This window comes from Rhineura floridana, chromosome 3 (assembly GCF_030035675.1).
Source record: "Rhineura floridana isolate rRhiFlo1 chromosome 3, rRhiFlo1.hap2, whole genome shotgun sequence".
Taxonomy (NCBI): Eukaryota; Metazoa; Chordata; class Lepidosauria; order Squamata; family Rhineuridae; genus Rhineura; species Rhineura floridana.
In genome coordinates this window covers 102,967,244-102,992,227 of record NC_084482.1, presented here as the reverse complement: position 1 = coordinate 102,992,227, position 24,984 = coordinate 102,967,244, and the positions used below count along the sequence as shown (strand labels likewise).

The 24,984-nt window shown below is 42.6% G+C and overlaps 1 protein-coding gene across 20 annotated transcripts in view; it reads right to left on the bottom strand.

Moving 5' to 3' along the window:
- The window catches only part of JADE2 (jade family PHD finger 2), a 220,966-nt gene that overhangs the window by 94,581 nt on the left and 101,401 nt on the right, over positions 1-24,984 (bottom strand). For all 20 annotated transcript variants that reach the window (XM_061617123.1, XM_061617116.1, XM_061617118.1 and 17 more), the window contains one exon: positions 4,954-5,123. In XM_061617123.1, coding sequence (XP_061473107.1) covers positions 4,954-5,123 — 170 coding nt within the window. The remainder of the gene's footprint in view (positions 1-4,953; positions 5,124-24,984) is intronic.

Genomic DNA, 24,984 nt, shown 5'->3' with positions numbered 1-24,984 from the left:
TCTATATTGGTTTTCATGGCATAATCCTAAGATCTCAAGAAGTCAGACAGGTAAAGTAACAGATTTCCAGTCACTGGGGAAGGAGTGTCCTTCTTAGCTCCTTGCCCTCCACATGTCAAAATTACGCAAATTAGTTAACTTGCAAAATACATTATACAGAGCTGTCCAATTTGTATAATTTGTACAGGTAACAGAATTTAGCTTTGATTGTAGTAAATTTGGATTGGATCCACATAATTTTAAAAAGTTGGGTTTTTTTAAGCGTGGAGTACACTCTGTTCCATATATGTGTTGAAAATCAATCACTTGTACAACTTGATAGTTCAGTATTACTAGGCCAGGATCTGCCTGGATGACAGACAATGGATATTATTTGTTTTCCTTTCTGACAGTCCTACATCCCACTCTACTTTTCCTGCTGCTACTGAAGCCAATGGCTGATTTGCTCTCGTGTCACAGTAGGCCTGTTACTCTTGCAAATGGTCAGGTCTCAGGCCCTAATGTTCTATGCCATGAAATACCTGAAGAAGGTCCCTGATATAAATCTCTTGTTACCACCGGCTTAGTTGGTCTGATGTCACAGCAGGCTTTCCAAGCCTTTGGTAAGGTAGCTGATTATTTAGAGGCAAAAGGGAAGCCTTTGATTCTGAATTCCAAGAATCGCAGGCAACTTTGGACAAACCATTTTGGAGAGCACTTACACAATTGGGCTTTTAAAATAACACCATGTGGTCTCAGAGCCTTTCACTGGAAATAGACTGGTAACTCGATATGGTCCTTGTTGCCTGTTGCCTTTGCCTGAAATCTACACCTACACACACCCTGCATCCTATTAATTATGGCACCATGACTGAATATGGAAGGATACACTAAGGCAATCCTTAATATACACTATCATGCCATCTTACAGTCCAATGCATTTTTTTTTACATAAAGCTGGATTTTTAAACAAGAAGCATCTACCTGGCCTGCTTGCTGATTTCCTGCATTAGAAACTGCCAAGACATCTACTATAAATCTTTTGCTGAATCTATGGCCCACTTATTTTATTGCCATCAAACAAACCACACAGGGCTTTCTGGTTTTCCCTTCATCAGCACTGCTGTGGTTTATTTATGTGTATTTAGCTCTTAAAGTTCCTTAAGTCAGTTGTCCACTTTTAAAGAGCTTCCTTTGGAGACTCTAGATTCTACGGCAAGCTTCTATTTCTGTTTTCAAACTCTGGCCTCCTTGGCTTAAATCCACATCTTCGCCTGGGAGATTTCCTGCTAGTTCTTTTTCTATTGAATTGTAGATTATGGAAGAGATTATAGTGCAGTTACACCCTTAATTAATCCAAATTCAGATGTGTTAAAGAACAACTTATTTAGAATGAGTGGTCTTGTGAGCATCCCTCTAGAACTGTTTTATACCCACTTCTTCTCAGGTGACTAGACATCATCTACTGTTTCCAGTTGCACTCAGTAACTAAGTAACAAAACCATCCTAACTATGTTTAAAAAGTAACCCCTGTGGAACTCAGTGAGATTTAGGATTGTGGCCTAGGACTATTAGCATGGGCTAGACCTTGAAGGGTCTTAACCTTTCAATACACTGGCCAGACAGGGTTATGCTAGGGTTTGGGCCATAGGGCTTCTGTTAAAAGACCGACTTGCAGAATTTTGAACCATTATGCAACTGTTAAAAGAAAACTATCCCCATCACAAAAAAAGGTGGAACTCAGGTCGTGTGATCCTATCTTCTCCTTATTTTGCAGCACAAGCAGAGGCTTCCTCTATAGTTTCCATGGTATAATTCTTGAGGTAGACAATGGGGTCATCGACTTCTCAACTGGCTCCTAACAGGCAGAGCAGAGCTGGGCAGTTGTCCTGCTTGCCTCCAAAGGCAAAAAATATATTGTCTTACTATGGCTTCTAGCTGAACTAAGGCTTTGCTGAATTAGGAGTTGCTGTTTCTCTTCACATATGTTAGGATGGTGTATGTGGAAGAAACTGGCTATTAGTCCCTCACTGTTTTTCTGACTCTTTGAGGGGAACCCTTCTGGTGTGGTGCTCTTGTGAAGTATAAAAGGTCCCCTTCCCACCCATGATTGTTGCTGCTGTAGCCCAAGGAGCAGGGCAAGACCCCAACTACAGAGCAGAGAGCAGAAGCCCTGCAGCACTGGTGCTGATAGCCGAAGCTCAGTCGTAGGTGTAGGAATGTTGAGTAGCTCACTAGAAAGGGAAAGTTAGAAATGTTGAGATTATCTTGAAAAAGACAAATCTGGAAACTCATTGGAAGGACCCTCCAAGGGAGGGGGGAGGAGAGAGAATTATTGCTGCGCAGGCTGAACTTCTCGCACTTCATTGGCTTCGACTCATTGTTTTAGCAGTTTCTCTGGTAATATATTTGTGACAGAGACAGACAGTGAACTCATTGTGTGAGTTAGAAGGATAGGTTCATGCGTGTGTATGTGTGTGTGTGTGTGAGACCGAGAGCGAGAGAGAGCTATGTAACACTGAAGGGACTTTTCTCTTTATGCCTTTGAAGTCTTGCTAGTCATAATCATACAACAGCTTTGAATTAAACGGAGATCACAATATATGGAGCGAAATATTAATAAAAATATAAATGAAGATTTGTGGCCCAGCTTCTGCTTAAAAGGAAGGTCTTGTGTTGCCTATAATGCCCTACATGAAAATGTAGTTCAGTGTCTGATCCAAACTCCTTTAGACCAACTTTCTTTATTATCACACACTGCAGCAGCAGCAACCAGCAAAACCTTTAGACACATGTAAATGTTCATCACTGCTGGCTGGCAGCTTTTTACATTACATATTTCTGCTGTGTAGGTTAGCTGACCACCACCATGTGATGGTGACAAAGAAAAAGGCCTTTTCTGTTTTGTGAGTAATGAATTAATTGCACATTTTATTTATATTGAGGACCTTCTGCCAATTTAATGTGGAAAGCACTCACGTAAAGTAGAATATCTGTTTACTTCTGGGAGGTATATATAGTAAGCACTATTAAAAATCCCATTTCTAGAAGGCTATAAACTAGCCTAGAAAAGACATTAGAAACTGTACTAGGCGGAGTAATTCTGTGCAGTCAGAGGAATGAACTAGAGCTTCTAATAGGTATTTCTCTTTTCCCCCTATGCTGCAGTAAGTTTGTGTGCAATTTTACAGTGTTGCTTTCCTTCTGAGTGCAAAAGGTTTGTTTTCTCTATATATACTACATTTTTGTACGACCCTAACCCGTTACGTTGCAGTTCGCTTAGCCACAAACAGATGGCACTGCAAACTGTAGTGTAACGGACCCATGCTGGGCTCAAGACCAGGGGGATGAGGAAGGAAGGTGGGCAGGAGGCTGATAAGCAGCCTAGTTAGGGTGGCGGTGGCTGCAGCCAGGGTGGGTTGCCGGTAAGTGGCCCAGGCGACATGGCAGTGGCTTAGGCACTCTGTGCAGCAGTGGTGTTTGACAAGGGCGCAGTGGCAAGGGCTTGCAGTGGCACAGGGACAGGTGAGGTGAGAGGGCGGGTGCCACATGCCAATGCCTGGAGGCAAGGGGGGATATTTCAAGGGGGGTTGATGAGATTGCCTTGAGGAGTGGGGAGACGGGGTTGGTGTTGGTGTGTAAAGCATGCAGGGGTGAAGCCCCTAGGTTTATATTTTTAAATGCATATACAAGATCAGAAGCAGGCCACAGCCAACATACAGTCTTTCATAACCTAAAACTGGCCAGCTGTTATGACTCTAATTCTGCACAACTCAAAAGCTAGCTCATTTTCTCAAGATGGCCCCAAAAAGGTATCACCTGACTTCTTGGAAATCTCATTTTTTCAGACCAATATGCCATGGTGTCTACATTCCACACTCCTATGGATATGTCCTCACACTCTCTTTTAAGCATGGGATTTTTATTACAATATGAGAATTCCTGGAACCAGCAATTGAAGGGGAGGAAAATAGCATATTAATTAAAGCAAGTCTTTTGACACCTCTAAGTAGGATCTTTGCAGACTGTTCTTTACAATCCTATTCATGTTTACTTAAAAGTAATTCCCACTGTTTTCATTGTGGCTTACTCAGTGTATGCACAAGGTTGCAACTTTAGTGTAGGAAGCAGAAATGTGGGACATAGCCCTAGAGAAATGTGGGTAAATGTGTTGTGGAGTTTATCCCACGTTCAATTCTGTGTGTGCGCGTGCGCATATGCTGTGGTATCTTCTTCAACTCAATCTTTCCTAAGAGTGTGACTATGAGTGTGTGCATGTGTAATGAATAAATATTGCTGAGTCCTGGGGGGGGGCACCCTCTGTGAAAGAGGCATATGGTAAATTCCCTGCTGTGTAATATATTTCCTGTGACATGTTCGGTACATTGTTGTGTCAACCTTGCAAAAACTGGAGGCCACAGCACATTCTACTTCACAGGAACACAACTGAATATACTGAAGACTGTATATAGCTCAGATAGGGTATGCTGAGGTACATTCACAAATATGCCCCTTTCCCAGAACAACAGGAGGTTAAGGCAGATCTGTGATTTGGAGTTATTTTGCCTTGGTAACATATAGCGTTCTGACCACATGGGGCTGTGTTGATCATGCTGTTCCTTCCCAAAACCCACTCTCCTCAACTCTGGAAGGGACAAAATGATTAGCACAACTGAGTTTGATTAGAATTCCATACATCAATAAGACAGTGTGGGATTGGACCACTGACTGTGAGTGTTCAGAGGCTATCTAGATAATTCATAAAGAAATTTCTTGTTTCAAATAGAGACATCAGGTATTAAAAAAACAAAAGGAGGATAAGGGGTGGCCAACCTCTGGCCAGAAGTTACTGTACTCCAACTCTCATCAGCCCCAGTTGCATGGCTAATAGTCAGGGATGGTGGGAGTGCCACCCCTGCTCTATATCTTTGCTCTCCTAGGCAAATTGACAATAAAAGGACCATCAGCACCTACCCATTTCCTTGAGCTCCATGTTGAAGAGTTCCAGCCAGCAAGCATCAATTTCATCCAGGTCATAGCGACTTACTCTTTGGGAGTATGTCCTACTGATATCTAAACTGTCAGAGCTGGACAGGTTGCTTGGTGAGGTTTGCGGTGAAGAATGCTCTAGCAGAGGAATGATCCTAGGGAAGAAAACAAGTATGGACATAAAACAGAGGTACGGGGAGGAAGCAGTTTCTTATTAGAAACATGGGCATTTGTATGCTGAAATTAAACATAGGCATATTTGTCAGATTATCCATTATGGAGTGGAAGAATTTAAGCATATTTATACTACATACATAAACTGGTTTAATCAACATGGCTTCTCTCAAGGAACCTGCAAATTTTGTTAAAAATTAGTTAGAAAGATCCCTGGCATATTCACAAAGCTACAGCCCCTAAGATTTCTTGGGAGAAGAGGTGGCAGTTAAGCTGTTTGAGAAGTATAATGAAAAGATGTTTTTACTAATATTTGGCTGAAGAAGAGTTCAGTGAGACTCCAAACCTTGCACATAAATACCAAAAACAAACAAAAAGAAAAAAAGGAATCACCTTCCAACATTTATTCAAATCTATAAGGCTGATGTGCCAGACTACGCACATGCTCATAATTATTAAAGCCAATCTAAAATCATCTTAAAAGTGACACTGACTTCTGACTCTTTGAAAGACGAGATATCTTTGAGGTGCTGTCAAAAAAGTGACACAAAATCAGTGGTCTGCTTGGGAACTACTGGGGGTGACCTTCCTCACCATCAGGAAGTGTTTTTTAAAAGCCTTAACATGACAAGAACAAACTGCATATGTACTAAAGATGGTATAATAATTAACAAAAAAGGGGGGTTTCTGAGTGACAAGAAACATATAACCATTTAAATTATTCAGCACTAAGGCAACCTTGCTGATAAATCTTGCTGTTTAAGCTATTCACAAGGCAAACAGTTTTGGGGGAGACCACCCCATTACAACAAACACTTGTACTGTGTTGGCACCACGGAAGGTGCAACTTATTTCTCTTACTCAAAGCAAGACTTTCATGGGAGTCATGCAGCTACTACTCAATTATGAAGTCATAAGAAACAGTACTGAGAAAGAACCCCTCCCTAAACCACACCTCAGGTTCTAGCATGCAACCGTAAATGATTTAGATGCTCTTCCAGCATTTATCCGGAAGCAATTGCAAGGTTATCTCTAAGCACCGGGTAGAGGTCAGAGAAGGCACAAACAGTTGGTTCGAAAGGCAGGAAATCCAAATGGTACCCCTGGAATGCTAAAAAAAATAAAGTAAGGCTGCAATCCAATAGACACTTACCTGGGAGTAAGTCTCACTGAATCCATTGGAGCTTACTTCTGAGTAGACATGTATTAGATTGCACTGTAAACCATGGGCAATCTGATCTCCTTTCAAGCAGGCCATCTCGCTCTGCCTAATCATACTGCCCTACTGAGTTAATTTGGATAATCTAATTGGATTTTACCTCTAGCATTACATGGCTACAGATGACAACCACTGGAAATGAGAAGACTTTCTATTAGAAATACATGCATCCTACTAAAAGAGCAAATTTCTGAACAACCTTTCTCTCTCTCTCTCTCTCTCTCTCTCTCTCTCACACACACACACACACACACACACAGAGAGAGAGAGAGAGAGAGAGAGAGAGAGAGAGATGCATGTCAAATGGGAAGGGTTTTTTGTTTACCTAGAGTCTTAATCTAACATTGTTTCATCTGGTAGATCAGAGGCTTGCCACAAATATGACTAGATTATAGAATGACTAGATGCAAAAAAGCAGAGCTAAAGCACTTTTAATTATACAGACACAGGAGTGGCTGTATACTATAGCCAGCATGGATTTTTCTCATTCCGCAATGTTAAATTGAAAATACCCCCATGCCATTCTGCTGCTTCCCAATTTATTAAATTAATTAAAAATCAGCCAGGCATTTTTTTTAACTTTTAAACTGCAGAAGATGAAGGTCAGAGTATGGGGCAAGGTCAGTATTAGGATTACAGGTCCTCTGTGAACATGGCTGATTTTTAATGAATTTCAACAGATTATGAGAACTCTCGGAGAAAAAAGTCCAAAAGGGCTATGGGGTTTTTTCCCTCTCTTTTTAGACTTTGAACTCTCTATTCTCTCTGACTGTTTTGTGTATCGCCATGAAAATTGAGAGGGTTGTTAAGCAAGCATTTCTGAGTTCAGAACTGTAAGTTTTGTAAGGTTTTATTTTGAAATGAGCTTATGGGAAGTATCAAAATGGCATGAGGGGTATTTTCAATTTAACAGTGCGGAATGCGAAAAATCCCTGTTAGCTACAGTATACAGCCACTCTTGTGGCTGTATAATATAGGCTGTTCCAGCCTCAGCTGAAGTAGGCAAAGCTAAGCTATTAGACGAGTCATTTACTTTGAGGGCTTCCAGAAAGAGACAATAAGCCCACAGAACTCTCCTCCTTCTAGCCTATAAAAGAGAAAAACTGACAAATGTACTTGTTAAAGGCAAAGCACTTGTTTTCTAAGCCCCACCTCAGAAAGATCTATGTTCAGTGCATTCCAGGATCCATGGAGTGCTGCAGGTAATTAATCCATGAAACATTGAGAGGATCAGATGGGGAAAAAATGAAGGAAGATGTTGGTTTGTTGGAGCTCTTAACAATTTATAATATTCTTAAAGGGGGTGGGATTAAAACTGACAGATTACAGCTATGAGGTTAACTCCCCTTCAGTATATGGGGAAATTTCAGGAGGAATCCTTCCTTGCTATATAGCAATAAAACCCTTAAATCCAGGGGCTGGCAGACATCCCAGGACCTGAGCTGCCAGCATGCATCCCAAACCCTGAGACTTCAAAGGCGGGCACTAGTGATGTCACAGGGCAGGGCCTAGTGATGTCATCAAGCATGATATGTTATGCATCAACCACAGTTGCTTGGAGCATGCCATTCAAACAAAAAATTTTATCTGATTGGAAACTGAGATAGAAATCTTAACTAAATAATATAATATAATATAATAATAATAATAATAATAATAAAATTTATTTCTACCCCGCCCTTTTTCCAATAGGACTCAGAGCGGCTTACAAGTAAAAGCAACACCAATCAAAACATACAAAGTATACTATTAAAAAATAATTAAACTATGAGAAAAATTAAAACCATAAAAAATAGGTTAAAAACAGCGGACAATTTAAAATAATAAAATCATATAATGTAGTCACCAAACCTATGACACTTAATCCTGGTCGTTCTCTATCCCAAATGCCCGTTGAAATAAAACAGTCTTTACTTGTCACCGGAAAGATGGCAAGGAGGGAGCTGATCGTACCTCACTCGGAAGGGAGTTCCACAGCCTAGGGGCAGCCACCGAAAAGGCCCTATCTCGTGTCTGCGTCATATGTGCTTGCGAAGGTGTGGGGAACACAAGAAGGGCCTCACCTGAAGATCTCAAATCCCGGACAGGTTCATGTAGGGAGATACAATCTGTGAAATAGCCTGGACCTGAGCCGTATAGGGCTTTGTAGGTCAAAACCAGCACTTTGAATTGAGACCGGAAACAAATTGGCAGCCAGTGGAGCTGTTGTAACAGGGGAGTTGTATGGTCCCTGTAACCAGCCCCGGTTAGCACTCTGGCTGCAGCTCTTTGTACCAATTTAAGTTTCCGAACAGTCTTCAAAGGCAGCCCCACGTAGAGCGTGTTACACTAGTCTAAGCGGGATGTAACCAAGGCATGCATCACCCTAGTCAGATCAGGCAGCTCCAGGAACGGGCGCAGCTGGCGCACCAGTTTTAATTGGGCAAATGCGCTCCTGGATACAGCAGCAATCTGGGCCTCCAAATTCAAAGCTGAGTCCAGGAGTACACCCAAACTGCGAACCTGAGACTTCAGGGGGAGTGCGACCCCATCCAGCACCGGTTGAATCCCTATTCCCTGATCTGCTCTCCGACTGACCAGGAGTACCTCTGTTTTGTCAGGATTTAATCTCAACTTGTTTGCCCTCATCCAGTCCATCACTGATGCCAGACACTGGTTTAGGACCTGTACGGCTTCCTTGGCTTCAGGTGGAAAAGAGAAATAGAGTTGAGTGTCATCAGCATACTGATGGCACCGAACCCCAAAACCCCGGACAACCTCTCCCAGCGGTTTCATGTAGATGTTAAATAACATGGGGGACAGAACGGAACCCTGAGGGACCCCATAGGTCAATGGCCAAGGGGTCGAGCAGGAGTCCCCCAGTACCACCTTCTGGGTTCGGTCCTCCAGGAAGGACTGGAGCCACTGTAACACAGTGCCCCCAAGTCCCATCTCAGCAAGGCGGCCCAGAAGGATACCATGATCGATGGTATCGAAAGCCGCTGAGAGGTCCAGTAGAACCAGCAGAGACACACTCCCCCTGTCCAGTTCTCTGCGTAGGTCATCCACCAAGGAGACCAAAGCCGTCTCTGTCCCATAGCCAGGCCTGAAACCAGACTGAAATGGATCCAGATAATCCGTATCATCCAGGAATCTCTGGAGTTGGGTGACCACCACATGCTCTATTATCTTGCTTAAAAATGGAATATTGGAGACTGGCCGGTAGTTACCTAGTAAAGAGGGATCCAGGGAGGGCTTTTTCAGCAGTGGTCTTATAACTGCCTCCTTTAAGCATGACGGAATTCTGCCTTGTTGTAGAGAGGCATTGACTACTCCCCTGACCCAATCAACCAGTCCCCCTCTGGTACTTCTAATGAGCCAGGAAGGGCAAGGGTCCAGTACACACATGGTGGCACGCCAAAGTTACATCCTCAGAGACTGTATCAATTTCAGCGTCCAAGTCAGAGCGAATCTGAGCGACTTTGTCCGCAAAGTAAATGAGGGTGTTCTCAGGTCCATCTGAAGTGACGGGATCATTCTGTCACACCTGTTTAGGGAGCCTGGGAAGGGAACATTTACTCGAGCCTACTTGTTTCTGGCAGGAAGGGTTTAAGTGCCCTCAGGCCAGGCCTGTCACCAAAAGACCACAGTGTCCTGCCCAGAGGTGATGGATTCAGACTGAGGCGAGATGTCTTTTTCTCTTTTTATTAAAGTTATAGATGCATCCAAAGTGGTGCACTTCATATACCCGTCTACTCTGACTCACTACTTTCCCTGACTATTCTAGCTAATCAGTCTCTGCAGTGTCTGGGCAGAGATGACTCGGCACTTGTGCCTTGGGAGACACTGGCTTAAGTAGGGAAGGTTTTGGCTCGTAAATGGTAGCTCCGCCTGAGTTCCACCCTCTGAAAGTCTCTCTTCTCACGCTTCCTCGCACGGGGCAAGGGGCGTGAGTCTCAGATGACCCATCTGATGGCAGGGCTTTGCTAGGTGACAGCGCGGTCTCTGGAAAAGGGATGCTGATTGGCTGGGAAGTGTTTGAAGTGCATGGCGGGGATTCCTGCCCAGGAATAGATGGTGCAGGTGGAGAGTTGCTTCCCAACTGCTCGGGCATTGGACTCGCAGGCGGGGCAGGAGCTTCCTTGAAGTGCCAGGCAGGGGACTTTGGGGGCTGTCAGAACCCTCCCTGCTCGTCTCCCTTCCTTGAGATCCCCAAGGAGCCTCATCCTCATCTGACTCCCCTCCCTGATTGAACTCTCCGTTCACCTGGGACACAACACATAGTAGGAAGAAAGAAGCTTAATGTTGTGGAGATGTTAGATGGAAGCACTTGGGAGTAAAGATGGATGCCCCTGAAGGCTGCAATTCTAAACACACTTAACTAAGGGACTAAGCCCCATAGAACTCAACAGGACTTACTTCTGAGTAGATATGGTTAGGATTGTGCTGTTGGTAAGACTTGACTAGGAATCCTCTGCAAAGATATCCATATCCAAGCAGGGTTGGCAACCCCCTGCCTGGAATGCCCTGCCCCTACTTTTTAATATGGCTGCTCCACAATTCTTTACAGACTTGACCCTTCACTTCAGAAAGAGGTTTGAGAAATGAGTAAGAGTTAAGAAGATTCTCTACCTTTTTCTGGCTACCCTGTGGGCTGCTATAAACTCACTTTGACAGCCAACCCAATTCCAGTGAGTAACAACAGAGAGAAAACACACATGGTTTAGTCTACATTCACAGGCAGTAGCTTGGGAACAACAGCAATTGAAGCCACACTTCCCAGTATGTGAATTCTCTTTTACCACTATTGGGCAAGAAGCAAACCATCATGCATACAATAAGGTGCATCATCAGTGGGTTTAAGGGGGTTGAGCTGACCACATGGAACCACTGTTATTGCTTTTATTGATGCAAGGGAGTGAGGTCAGAAGTAAATGAAATGGAAATAGAAAAGAAAAACAAAAGACAGTGATGATTCCATAAATGCAATACCATACCAACCTCAACAAGATTCCTATAAGGCAGAAAACTCAGCATCCCACAACCAGTTAGGGTTCCTAACCAAAAACCAAAACTAAAAAAATCCTGGCAGCCAGTCAGCCAAGGTCACAGAAATCCCCAAGCAGCACAACCTGACCTGAGGGCTACAGTTAGTGTAGAATGCTGTGGCACGATTGCTCACATGAGTGAGATCCTGTCAGCACATAATATCTCTGCTCTGAAATCTGCACTGGTTGTTGATTTGCTACCAAGCGAAGTTCAAGATATACTTTCCACATTACAGGTGCCACATAGTACTTGTTCTGCTGTTATAAGAAATTGATCCTTTAGTGTGGCAGCACCTACACTTTGGAACTCCCTGCCTATTGACATTAGTTAGGTGCCTTCATTGTACTCTTTTTGACACCTGTTAAAAACATTTTTTGTTTAGGCAAGCCTACCCAGGCATGTAGAAGCTATTGTGCTTTTTATCTGTTTTAAACTCATTGTTGTTTTTATTATTTTGAATGTTTTTGAATACCTGTTTTTAACTTATTTTGCCAATAATTTTATTGTTTTAATTTCTTCTGTAAATAAATTTCAGAGTCACTGTGGCCCTTGGGTCTCTTTTCTCTTTTAGGAACAAAGGAATCTACCTTATACGACACAGGCCATTTGGTACCATCTAGCTCAGTACTGATCACATGGACTAGCATTGGCTCTCCGGGATTCCAGGCAATACTCTTTTCCAGATATTGGATTTTGGACCTTTGCATGCAAAGCATCTGCCCTACCACTGAGCTACAGCCCTTCTTCCCCTGTTTAAAATTTATCTTTTAAAATTGTTCTTTTCAATTCACTAATGAATGCACAGCATACCTAGGGCATTTCCACATCATGCATTTAAAGCTCATTCAACATACATTTGAAGCACACGAATCCCAGCACAGAATTATGGGAAGTTTAATTTGTTAACAGTGGTGGGAACTATAACTGTGAGGGAGAAACTCCACTTCCCAGGATTCTTTGAGGGAAGTCATGTGCTTTAAATGCGAGTTGGAAGTGCTTTAAATGTATTATGTGGATCGGTATTAGTTCATAAACTTTGCCTGCATATAAATCATTTTTGATAATGGAAATCAGCTACAAAGTTTACTGGGTGACCATGGGCTACTCACCATCTCTCAGCCTAATCTGCCCCTCAGGATGAAAACAATGGAGCGGGGAATGTGACCACCCCAAGGGATAAGGGCACACTTAAAATGTAGAGGAAATAATCATGTACAACCATAGTGTGAAATCGCATACATATTGAGACTTAGTAGTAAGAAATATTTATATAAGAAACCATGTCAAAGATGTTTATTATTTACACAACCTGTAGAGATATTTATAGTGCAATCCTATGCATGTTTACTCAGAAGCAAGTCCCAATGTATTCAAACAGGCTGTACTCCCAGGTATGTGGGATTAGCATTGCTGCTTTACTCCCACAAAGTGGGTAATGGATTAAAATTTCATATTGGGAAGGTTTTCAAAACAGACTATGAATTAGACAAAAAAACTGCCCTCTTCAACAGCCCAGTAAAATTTAAACTTGTTTGACTCCTTATTATTAGAAAAGTATAACGCACTCGCTCAACTTCTGATGTGCAGACAAACAGGAAAAGGAAAAACTGTTTTCAAGATTTGCAATGGGTTGTAGATATTGCCTGGTGGTCAGCAAATCTCTTGTCAATCACAACAATGACTTCACTTATTGGCTAAAAACCTGAAAGGACAGGGATTAGAGCAGCCAACTTCTAACAGAAGTTGTGGGGGAATGGTTGCAGTGGCTGACATTTTGGTGTATATCTCTTGAACCAGACCACCTAGAAACTTTTTTTTAATGAAAGCTAAGAGTCTGGAGATTAAGGTGACTCACTCAGAGACCTGGAGAGGACCCCCAAAAAACAGAGTCTCTGGGCAAAAAACGGAGGCCTTTTAACCCCAATCTGAGCCCCTTAGCACAGTGGTGGAAAGTTTCAGAAAGGTGGGAAAGAGAAAAAAAAGATATCGTTCTCCTTCCCCCTCCCCCTTCTGAAACCTCCCATCTTCTGCAGCAAGTCCCTTTTAAATGAACCAGACTGGTCCCAAGTTAAATTTAAGCACTGAAGTCTCATTGATCTCTATGGGATATAAGCAGATGTGGTTTTGTCTGGACTACACCCTTGCCAAGTTTATTCCAGATGGTGAATTAAAAGGGCACAAAACTGCCAAAACAGATAGGAGACAATGAGGAGGCAAAAACAACGGACCTCTTCATACATTCTGTTTGCCTCATGCACAGGAACATCATGTGCTAGCTCCAAGTGCTGTTAGCCAAGCAGCCAAACAAACCCTGAGGACTGGGAAGAAACTTTCAAGTTTTGGGCAGGTGCCATGTCACATCTATATTCCTTACAGGAGCTATTACCCTGGTGGGAGTGACACAGAATCCATGCTGAACTTGCTTAGGGATCCCAGTAGTTCTGATGGCTTAGGCACATGTTTTTAGTTTGTTTTTTTTAACGAGTGAATTACAACTGAAGACGTGTCTCACTCTCATCCCAAAAAAAGGTTTACGTAGAGTTTGCAAGAGCAAAAACTATCTGAGATTTGGCTGTGCTTTCTCTGAGGGGCTGTTTATTCTGGTGCATCTGTGCATCAGGAGCCACTAAATGATCCAAATACATCCAACGCAGACATACAGCAGAATTAGCCACCCCCCAGGAGAGGCTGTGTGGAAGAAGGCAAGGCGAAAGCTGTGGATCAGAGAGATACAGCACGCAGGCTGCTCTATGGCAAGTAATTTCAGCTCACGTGAGCCTTTAATTGATTATATGTGTGTGTGTGTGCGTGTGTTTGTATTGCAGATGTTTTTATTGTTAAATCACTTCAAGATGTTCTATGGGAAGGCATTCATAAATGAAATGAATTAATTAATCATTTATTTATCTCTTGCTGCGCACAGTAGCAGTTCATTAATGCGCACCAGCACAAATTTGTGAAATTCTACGTACTGAGTGTCTGAAACCCAGTATTATGAGCATCCATGCAGGCAACATGGATAGCACCCCAGATGGCAACTGCTTTTCAGTAGTGCTCTATGGAGATTTTTATGTTCTCTGCATATACACTGGAGGTGCTAGGATGTGGGGAATGTTTTGCAAGGGAAGGTGTCACTCATATCACTCACAGAGATTGGCCTTGAACACTGAGAAATAAGGATAAGGAAGAGAGAAGGGCCTTGTCTGCTCATATAGTTTCTGGATGGGAATTGAATGGGCATTTCCTGTCAATTCTCCCACCGTTCTCCAGCAGCTCTGTACTGTTACGCATGACACTTGCCATGCACACAACAACAGTGTCACACATAATGATATACCATCACAGGAAGAGCTCAGCCTGAGAAGCAGGCTGTGATGCCAGCTCTGACAGCTCTCAGTACACTCAGGAGCTGAAGTTTGCCATGGTATTTGCAAAGATCACGTTTCTCCCTTGAAATATCACTTTGTGACACCAATGCCAATACACACTGATGCTGACAAAAACAATGAAAGAAAGAGCAACATCCTCTTTGTCCTTCAGGAAATAATTTGAAATCTGGGATGTTCGTGATCATTCAGTTAAGTTCACTCTTACATTTTCAAAAGGGGGAATGGAAGGGGGGAAAGGAAATGTCTGTCAACATCTTCACTGAGATCTGCTGGATTAGAAGGGTCCAAAAATGCTTCGTATTGGTATGTAATGCTCCAGAATGGAATAGAACTCACAAAGTATACGGTTGAATCCAGAAAAGTGCAAGCTTGTACAACATTATTTTCTTGTCTCCTCCTCTATACTGCAGGTGTGGGGAACTGCGAAGGACAGGGGAATCAGGAAAATACCAGGCAGGGGAAGAGGTTACCATGTGCAAACAGAAGTGCCCTTTCGCTCACACAATATAACGTTCAATCCAAGCAACTGTATATTGCTGCCATGTCTGATGGGATTTGCCAATGGTGACAAATTACTGGGATTTGATGAGGGGGGAATTTCTGAACCATCAGGTCATAGAATTAAGGGGAAAAAGTGATTCTGAGGAGACTAATGAAGGAAATAAATGTAAAAGAAAGGAAGCTTTGATGGAATTCCCTAGTGGCTGATAAAATTGTTTATGCTACATATTGGAAAGTAAACACAACACCAGATTTGAAAGAGTGTTATTTAATGAAATGGAAAAATTGACTTATATTCAGCAGGCTAAGGAAAGAATTAGGGAATGTGATTTGTCAGGCTTTATGGAACACTGCTCAAAGATTATAATGTATTAGAAAAGGAAATTTGGATAGATTCCTGAGCATATTTCTAATGTTTTCTTACTTTCTGTGTTATCTTTCTTATTTAAATGAGTTGGGTGGAAGTAAGAGTATCACTGATGTTACTGTAAGCACTGAAGTTGTGTCATGTGCTATGTTCACCATGTCATACTGATATTTGTTTGTAATATTTAAAAAGGTAGGTGAGGCAAGACTTTCCTTTAATGCAATAATGCTGATTTCCCTCATGAAGGTTTATTCTTCTACATGTTTTAATAGTTCTAGATTTAATTATTTCAACTAATAGACCTGAGATAGCCATATTAATAAATGGTAGCCTCCCCTACACTTGAATCCATAACTTTCTAAGGTACTAAGGTATTCTACTGTATCCAGAAAATGTGCCTCGGAACCGTTCCTTGGATAACTGTGGTAATTCTAGAGCTAATACATACCAACGAGCGCTGACCTCCGGGGATGCGTGCATTTATCAGACCAAAACCAACCTGGGCTCGCCCGGCCGCTTTGGTGACTCTTCTGTAATCTGGAATGCACATTTATCTAATCAGTGTGACACTAGCTGAAGCCACCAGTTATTATAACTTTTTTTTTGCTTTGGAGACCCTGATTTCTTCCTCTATTATTATCTCATTTTTAATTAAGGGAGCAATATATTATTTACTTAAAGTAGGGCCCCATTCATATGGCAGGTTACGTTCCAGACCCCTGCCGAAAAGCAAAAACCGCCAAAAAGCAGAACTCATTGAATAGAAATGGTGCGCGACACCCAAAAACCGCCGTAAAAGTGGAACAAGCGCCGTATGAGTGGGGCTTTAGTCTAATTGCGACCGCTGCATTAGCAAAGCGCCGTAAAGCGGGGCCCTACTGTATTTATTTATTATTTGATTTATATCCTGCCCTTCCTCCCAGCAAGAGCCCAGGGCAGATTTAGTATTTCTACCCACAACAATTCTGTGAAGGTGTTTTGACCCTATGCTGTCCTAACAAACAGATCATCACCACTCCTAAAGTCTAGTGCAATTTATCCAATATTGGTCAAATCCTATTTAGGGTTTTATTTTAATCAAAACTAACTTCTAATACATTTGCAGATTATGCCTTTCTGTTTTTGCTCAGGATCAGACAATTTCTCCTCATCAGTTTTTTATATCAAGTTTCCTACACATCTAAAGAAGTATTTTTCATTAAGTCCTTGATCCTTAGAATACTACCTAGTCATCCTCTACAAGACCGATTCCCCAAAAACTTATACTGGATTAAAGAGGGAACAACTCCTTAGAAATCTGCAGACCCAATTCAAATCTAAAGGTCTGTCAGAGCCTTAAAAATGCTATCGTGATTGATTTCAACCCTAAACGCTCTCTTGACATCTAAGTCTCTGTTAAATCATGAGGCAGCTACTTTAAATAGAAAGCTTAGTGCTCTTTTGCAAACTGATGAAACCACAATAAATGTGTTGCTGCTAAGAACTTCTGAAGTGATCCAGCTTCACAGCATGATCAGGCTTTAAGCCTTTGTTAATCCTACTTACATAACTTGCTTACAGAACAGCCAGCTTGCAACAGGTGATAGTTTGAAATGCATCCAACTGATGATGCTCAAAAAGCACAGCACTTTGAACCTTAGCAGAAATAAGATTTTATTTTTAGCCTGGCATAAAAGTACAAAAACCATTCTCAATATCTATCCAGGGCTGCATTCACATGGACAAAAGCAAACAACAACAGGTATTTCTGTTCAGGGTTATTTAGGAACGGCTGTCTGATGTACATCCCATTTGTACTCAGTGTTCATTCTCCATTGTTTTTCCAACAAAAGGGGATCATGCTTAGTGAAGATAGGTAACGGTATCCCAGAAGTCTCATTTCGAATAAAGGAATGATGATGGACAGAGGACTCCCAGGAGTGAGTACAAAGATCCTCCTCCACAAGGGACTCCTCTCTTACCCCTATAAAAACATGGCATTAACTTTGTAGAGTTTTCACATACTGAGGTATCAGGATCATGCTGTTCTGACCCCTCCCCCAGCCCTGCCTGCCATCCATTCATTACACACAATGTTCAAATAGGGGCATACAGTCCAACATGTGTAGGCTCAACCCTTACAGTCATCATCTTCCCCCTCCACCATGCTCTTCACCAGGGACAGGGAACCTGTGCCCCCCCCAGATGTTGCTGAACTAGAACTCCCAATCATGCTACCGGTGTCTCAGAGGAGTTGGAGTCCAACAACATCTGGAGGGCTATAGGTTCTCTATCCCTGCTCTACACATTAGAACTAAAAAAGTTTGCAAGAAAAGATCTGGACTTAAAGCGTGTTAATCATTTGTTAAGCTAAAGATAGTTGCTAGTGAGAATAATGCCGAAGTGCCAGCTGATGTAAGCCACTGACAGCCAATGGGATATGGTAACACTGATACTGATAAGAGTAATACAGATAGCTGGGGAGGCCTTTGGACATTGTCTATGCATATGATATTGCACCATGATAACTGAAAGATCAGGTGCAAAGCATTGGTAGCTTACAGAGAGCTGTGCATGTGCAACTCTTGAATGATTAGCAGGGTGCTTCTGTCTAAAATTATCACTCTGTAGAAGAGAAATTGAAATGAAGCTCTGCTGAAGCTAGAGGTGAGACACTTTCCAATGGTGAGAAATAAATCTTCATCCAGTCTCGCAATCACCTGTCTGATGCTGATAATGGCTACAAGCACCTAAAAACCTGAGGATACAGAATAACTACATTTAACATGCTGCTCTGTGGCAGAGGTAAAAAATATTATCACAGAAGAGAAGGTGCTGACTGAACATTATAGTTCTGGCAGTTCAGTCCTGAGGGGCTACTTTAGTTGCAAATGGTGATTTATGCCACTGCAGCTAAAGTAGCATCCTTTAGTAGCAAGTGAGACTGAGCCATGCAGCTATTTCTGAATTACCACTGAAAAGACATGCACCCTGCTAGATCCGGAGTTTGTGCCTCTGCAAAAGATATAGGACTGTTCAAATAGTTCATATCATCTGGGAAAGGGGCTGTTGGCAACCTGACCATGACTTGAGTAAGCCTCTTGCATGACCTTGCATGACACAGGATCAGTGCAAGAGAAAGAATTGTGTGCTTATGCCACGCTCTGGGATGGTGATCATAATAAATCCAATGAGTTGTATTTGTGCAGTGCCTAGCAGGGTCAGGCTGTCAGCCACTCTTACTGGTAAATTACAATCTTTGACATTTCTATATTCAAATTAAAGCTGACTTTTCTGAAAATGACCACGAACTGGAACTTGTGGAGTGCCTTGCGACGCCACTTTCAAAGCACATATATTTATATTTTAACTTAAGGTTATGACCACCTCATTAATAGAAGTCTCTAAAACCATCTTCTCAGTTGTGCAAGAACTCCTCACTTTGTCAACCACCCACTTTCCATAAGCTCTGCTCTTACCAGACTGATCAAAGACCATGCACAGCTACACCCACGAAGTCTGCTCTGAAGGCATCAACATCTAAAGGAAGACTGAAACAAGTGGTATTTGGTTCATGTGTCTTAAAGCCAATTTGTATCTTGTTGCCATTGGAACATGAAGGCCCCTTAAAATAGCACCTGCACTGCAAAAGTGTACTCTACAGCAAGCCTCTTTGATGTTGTTTTCTGCAATGTGAGTTATTAATGTGGAGGCAGCAGTGTGTAGAATGAATGGGTTGTCAAATGGACCACCCTGGTCACATGGAGAATTTCCACACCATCAGCAACTGCCACCAAGAACTTCTGATGGCAGCACAGAGACACTGTGAATCCAATCCCCATGGCAAGATATGTCATACATACCAGGTTTGGGGAACTTGTGGCTCTCCAGATGTTGCTGGACTATAACCCTCATCATCTATGCTGGCTAGACTGATGAGAGCTGGAATCCAACAGTATCTGGAGGACCACAGCAAGTCACACTCCTGCTTCATACGTCACAGCTACTATGCAGAGCTGGCATCACACATGATGTTTTTGGCAATTTCCACATGTCAAATTTAACATGTGTATCAGTCAAAAGTTTAATGCTTCTAAGGGCCCACTAAATTTACACCAGCCTTTGCCAACATGTTGCCCTCCAGATGTTTTGTACTGCAGCTGTCATCAGCCCTATGGGAGGTCTAGAAAAAAAAATCTGGAGGGCACCAGGTTGGTGAAGGCTGACTTACACACACTTGACAATAAAAGTGGAGTTCCTTATCTATAGGGCTAGAAAATCGCTCACATTCATGTTGCCTCAGTCCTCTGATCTGAAATGGGGGGGGGGGAGATAACTGTACCACATGTGCAAACATTTTGAAACAAAGTCCCCATCTACAATCCTGCATGTACTCCAGTGCACATTCTGTAGTTTTATGTGTATATAAATCCATTTATGTCAATGGACAGAGAAAATTCACACAAAGAACACAATGTGCAATGTTGCTTCAAGTGGCAAACCTCCGTGTGTATATTGGATTTCTACACCATAAGAAATTCCTAGATTAGGGCAAAACATGTTTTAAAAAAAGAGGTTTACTTGTCTCTTGTGTTTCTTTTCTATATGTAAAGCCATGGGGTAGAGGTAGGGTGCTATGGCTAGTTATTAATAGCTTAATTAAGGCATCAGCCTCTCATCTAACAGTAATAATACACTGTGCCTAATTTACAAATGTATATGAACCAAGCCTCTTGACACCCTCTCAAAATAAATATCAGTGTCCATTTGATAGCTGAGAACATAAGTAATTGAACCACTAGTCATAAAATGAGTAGAACGAAAAACAGCCCTTGTGTTCAAACTCCCAGAATACCACTGTAGTCATTTATACTGCAACACAGCAGAAGGCTTCCAGTGTTGACACAAAGCTGATGGGAGGTGACGACAAAAGGAAAGTATTTTTTCATTTCCAAGGAAGTCTCCTGAAGCGTTCAGAATTTCAGAATGTCCATGTAATAGGTGTAAAGCTGTTTCCATTAGCCCCCCCCGGGGGGGGGAGCTGCTACCAAGACTGTACATTGAGAGTAATGGATTTTGTTAAGTGCTGAGCTGAACTCTCTGTAGCCTTACTGTGTGGTTTAGCTTCTCCACTGTCACTGAAGCAATGGGGAAACAGGGCTCAGGTACCAGTTATCCAGACACTGGTACTGCTGCCCTGAATTCAGTAGCTTTCAACTGGACTTGCTCACAGTGCAAGATAAATCCAGCTCCATACTTATACCCTGAGAGGCAGCCCAGTCCCTTCATCCGTTCTCAAAGGTCTCATGTGCGTCACATTTTGCAAAAAGCATTTTGAGTTATTTTATGCTTACATCTTTACTATTTAGGAAAGCTGCCTCACTGAAACTGTATAACTTTGCCAGTCACTCTGTTTGCTGCTATGAAATGAATGACCCCCACCGACCCACCCAAAGGAACAAAGATTAAACTGTCTAGCCTCTTCACACAAGTTAAGCGTATAAAAGTAAAACAGATATTACATGCCATGATTCTCAGACTTCATGCCTTGGAAAGGATAGATACCGTAGCTAATTCACTACCACCCTCTGAGGGCAGATCTGTAATTACATTCCACTCCAGTGCAAGCTGTACCACCTGGAAGGACTGTTGTTTGCTGCTCATGCCGCCAGTCACTCCACAGTGCATAGGGTATTATTTCCTCTCAGTAAGGGCTTCTGCAGCGTATCATCTTCCCATGCCACTAGAGTAACACCAAAAAACAGAGTTTCTTTTGATGACCACTCCTCCAACAAAATCCTTGAGCCAGGAGCATATCCCTAGGAAGGCTCATGGTATCCTAATCTGCCCGAATTCCCTGAAGACTTCTCTAAGGAAGAGTTACCCAGTTCTGAATCAGTGAATGGGAGAACAAATCATTTAGGTGAGGAGTTTGAATCAGCTGACACACCATCCAAGGCTGTTCCCTCTCCTAGGGGGTCTCTGATGAAGAAGGCACAATCCACACCCATTCAACTGTGCCATAGCGCATGACGCCAAGGCAGGGTATAGCCACTTTTAATTCTCTACAACAAGGATGGGGAACCAAGGATGGACTATCTTCTGGGGATCACATGCCAGTAGTGGGTGGGAGCAGAGGCAAAAGTGAGCAGAACAACGAATGCAAATTTTACTTTTGTACAGTAGGGTAGTTTCTACATCCATACACTTACACATCTCTCTCTAGCCTCCTTCCAGGCAAGCGAGACACATCATCAGAGTTCAAGTACATATTCTAGCCAGGCAAAAACACTCAAGGAGTGTGCAAAGTAAGGACACTGAGGGGTATGACCTGGGGAAAGTCTCAAGGGCCAAACAGAGAGGCCTGGAGGGCCGCTTCAGGCCTCCAGACCTCATGTTCTCCACCCCTGCTCTGCAATTTCAATTGACGGCCAAAACCCTGGCAGTCACCAGGCCTTGCTTGGAGATCTAAGTTCTTATTGAACTATGGATCTTACCTAATCAACATCTATCTTTCATAGCAGCTCTTTCAAGTCCTGTGGAGCTGCCGCCTGAATTAATGCAGATGGCTGAGTTATTACAGAAGCACCTTTAAGATGGAGCATGTGGGTTCTTGCCCCCTCTTTGTTCATTTCTGAGCCATGAATCAGCTTTGTGTATCAACACTACACTGCATCTGATGGTGGCTCTTGCCTGTGCAGTATGTAGGCTTCTGCATTATTCCTGTGTCCCAAAGATGGCATGGATTGCCAGGTTCACGCTAGTGGTTCAGCAATGTACTAGTGCAACAGTTTTTACCTTTACATGGCAGGCAATATGTGGCTCATAGGATTGGGCTGCGAGTTTATTTTTACTGACTCCAGATTCTGTGACAGCACCAAAAAAAGAAAAAGCTTGGATTCACTACATTTATTTATTTGATTTATATTCTGCTTTTCCTTCTAGCAGGAGACCAGGGCAGCAAACAAAAGCACTAAAAACACTTTAAGACATCATAACAGCAGACTTTAAAATATATTAAAACAAAACATCTTTAAAAACAAAAATGTAAAAAGCTTTAAAAACATCTTTAAGAAAGGTTTAAAAACATCTATTTTTTTTAAAAAAAGGTTTAAAAACATATTAAAAGCAATTCCAACACAGACCCAGACTGGGATAAGGTCTCAACTTAAAAGTCTTGTTGAAAGAAGAAGGTCTTCAGCAGGCGCTGAAAAGATAACAGAGATGACACCTGTCTAATACTTTTGACTTGAGCAGCGTATTTACACCTGTGCAGAGTGAGTGTGAAGTCCTAAGTGAAGAGGGCAGCATTTTAAATCTCTTGACTTAGGTATCCATGATATTTATTCTACCACAAAAGAAAATAATGCCACAAAACTGCAGAGGATGGGAGAATCATACCTTCTGGGTTTTTTCTTCTCTATCTCACTCCAGAACTGCATTCTTAAAAGGAAATTCCACCTCATGTTTTAGCACCTCCACACTTCCTGTTTGTGCATGTGCTGTGTTGGCTGCTTATCTTACTGGTCTTCCAATTCAGGTGGCAAGATTGGCTGCTAGTAAGTCTAGATATTCAGGTCAGCACGAACTAAACATAAAGAATTCTCCTTCAGTAAAGGATAACAGGCAACTACAGATAGAGAGGGTGCTTTCACACATGGGGCTAATAGCGCTAGTTTTCTGGATTAAAAAGGTAGTGCTTCGTTCCATATTTAAAAACTCCCTTTCACACTGCAGTACCTGTTATACCAGCATTTTGCACAACAGTTGTTCACACAGAGCAGAGTTTTTCTCCCCCCCCCCATTCAGCCTCACGCAACACCGGATGAGCTGGTTTGAGGCCTGTTCTTTCGGTGCGTGGGGGGGTTGAAAGAGGCGCAATCGTGAAAGGGATCAGCTGAGAGGCGCAGCAGCGCAGCAGCAGAGGCCCTGCAGCACAGGCTCCTCTCTCAGGAGCAGCTGGGATCGGCTGGGAGGCACGACGAGGGCCGTTGGTAAGGGCGGGAACGCACTGCATGCTGGGAGGGCTGTTGGTAAGAGCAGTAACGCACTGCATGCTGGGATGGCGGTCACGTGAGCAGCGGCAGCTGGCGCAAAACTCCCGCAATCTTCCGTGTCCCCGGCCTTGCTATCGGAATTTTTGAGGTATCATTTATTGCAGAATTTAGCGCTAAACTTCCACTACATTCCACCAGAATTCTGGAGCTACCTGTTATGTCGTGTGAAAGCTCAAATTTTATGCACAAATTAATAGGAAATAAATCATCAGAATAACGGAATAAAGTGCAGTGTGAAAGCACCCGCAGTATGCTCACCAGCTCCTATAGTTGTTTCTAATACATGTCAAACAAGGTTAAACCAGTTGTAGCCAACATGGTACGCTTTGAATGCTGTTGGACAACAACTCTCATCATTCATGACCTTTGGCTGTATTGGCTGATGTTGTTGGCAACTGGTCCAACAACATGTGAAGCACACTACACTGGTTGTCCCTGGTTTAAAACTATGCCATGGCTTTCTCTCAAAGGCTCCCTGAGGGGGGGGGGGATGGAGATGCAAGCTCCAACACTCAACCACAGGAATATCATGTCACAGAGTGGCTAGAAATATGATGGTGGAGGAAAGCCATCAGGAGTCCATTTTACCTGCAGTTCAACAGCCAGTGTCCACTGTATAGTTTACACTTTACCATGCAAAACGATTGGTGTGAATCTATCTACAGCTGGAACTACAACTGTATTATAAAATAAAATGGACTGCCTTCAAGTTGATTCCAACTTATGGCGACCCTATGAAAAGGGTTTTCATGGTAAGCAGTATTCAGAGGGGCTTACCATTGCCTTCTTCTGAGGCTGAGAGGCAGTGACTGGCCCACAGTCACCCAGTGAGCTTCATGGCTGTGTGGGGGTTCGAGCCCTGGTCCAACACCTTAACCACTACACCACACTGGCTCTCAACTGTATTACAAGATTTATTATTTTCAAGGCTAAGCTTTTACAGAAGTGAAGAAAGAAGTAAAAGGAGGAGAAAATAATTAATAGAAGACCCAAAGCTCTGTGATAACTAAATGGTTGACTTCGTTGTTGGTTTTCAAACAATAGCCTACTTCATCAGATTCACAGGGTGTATAGAGTTCCAATACATATGAGTTCCTAGATCACGCTTCCCAAGCTAGTGCCCTCCAGATGATCTGGACTATGACTGCCACCATCCCTGACCATTGGCAGTGCTGACTGGGGCTGGTGGGAATTGTTGTCCACCAAAATCTGGAGAAGGCTCTCCGAAGCTATGTAATGGTAAACTTCAAGAAATAAAGTGACAATTATTACTTATCCTGCAAAATGGGTTCCATTTAGTTA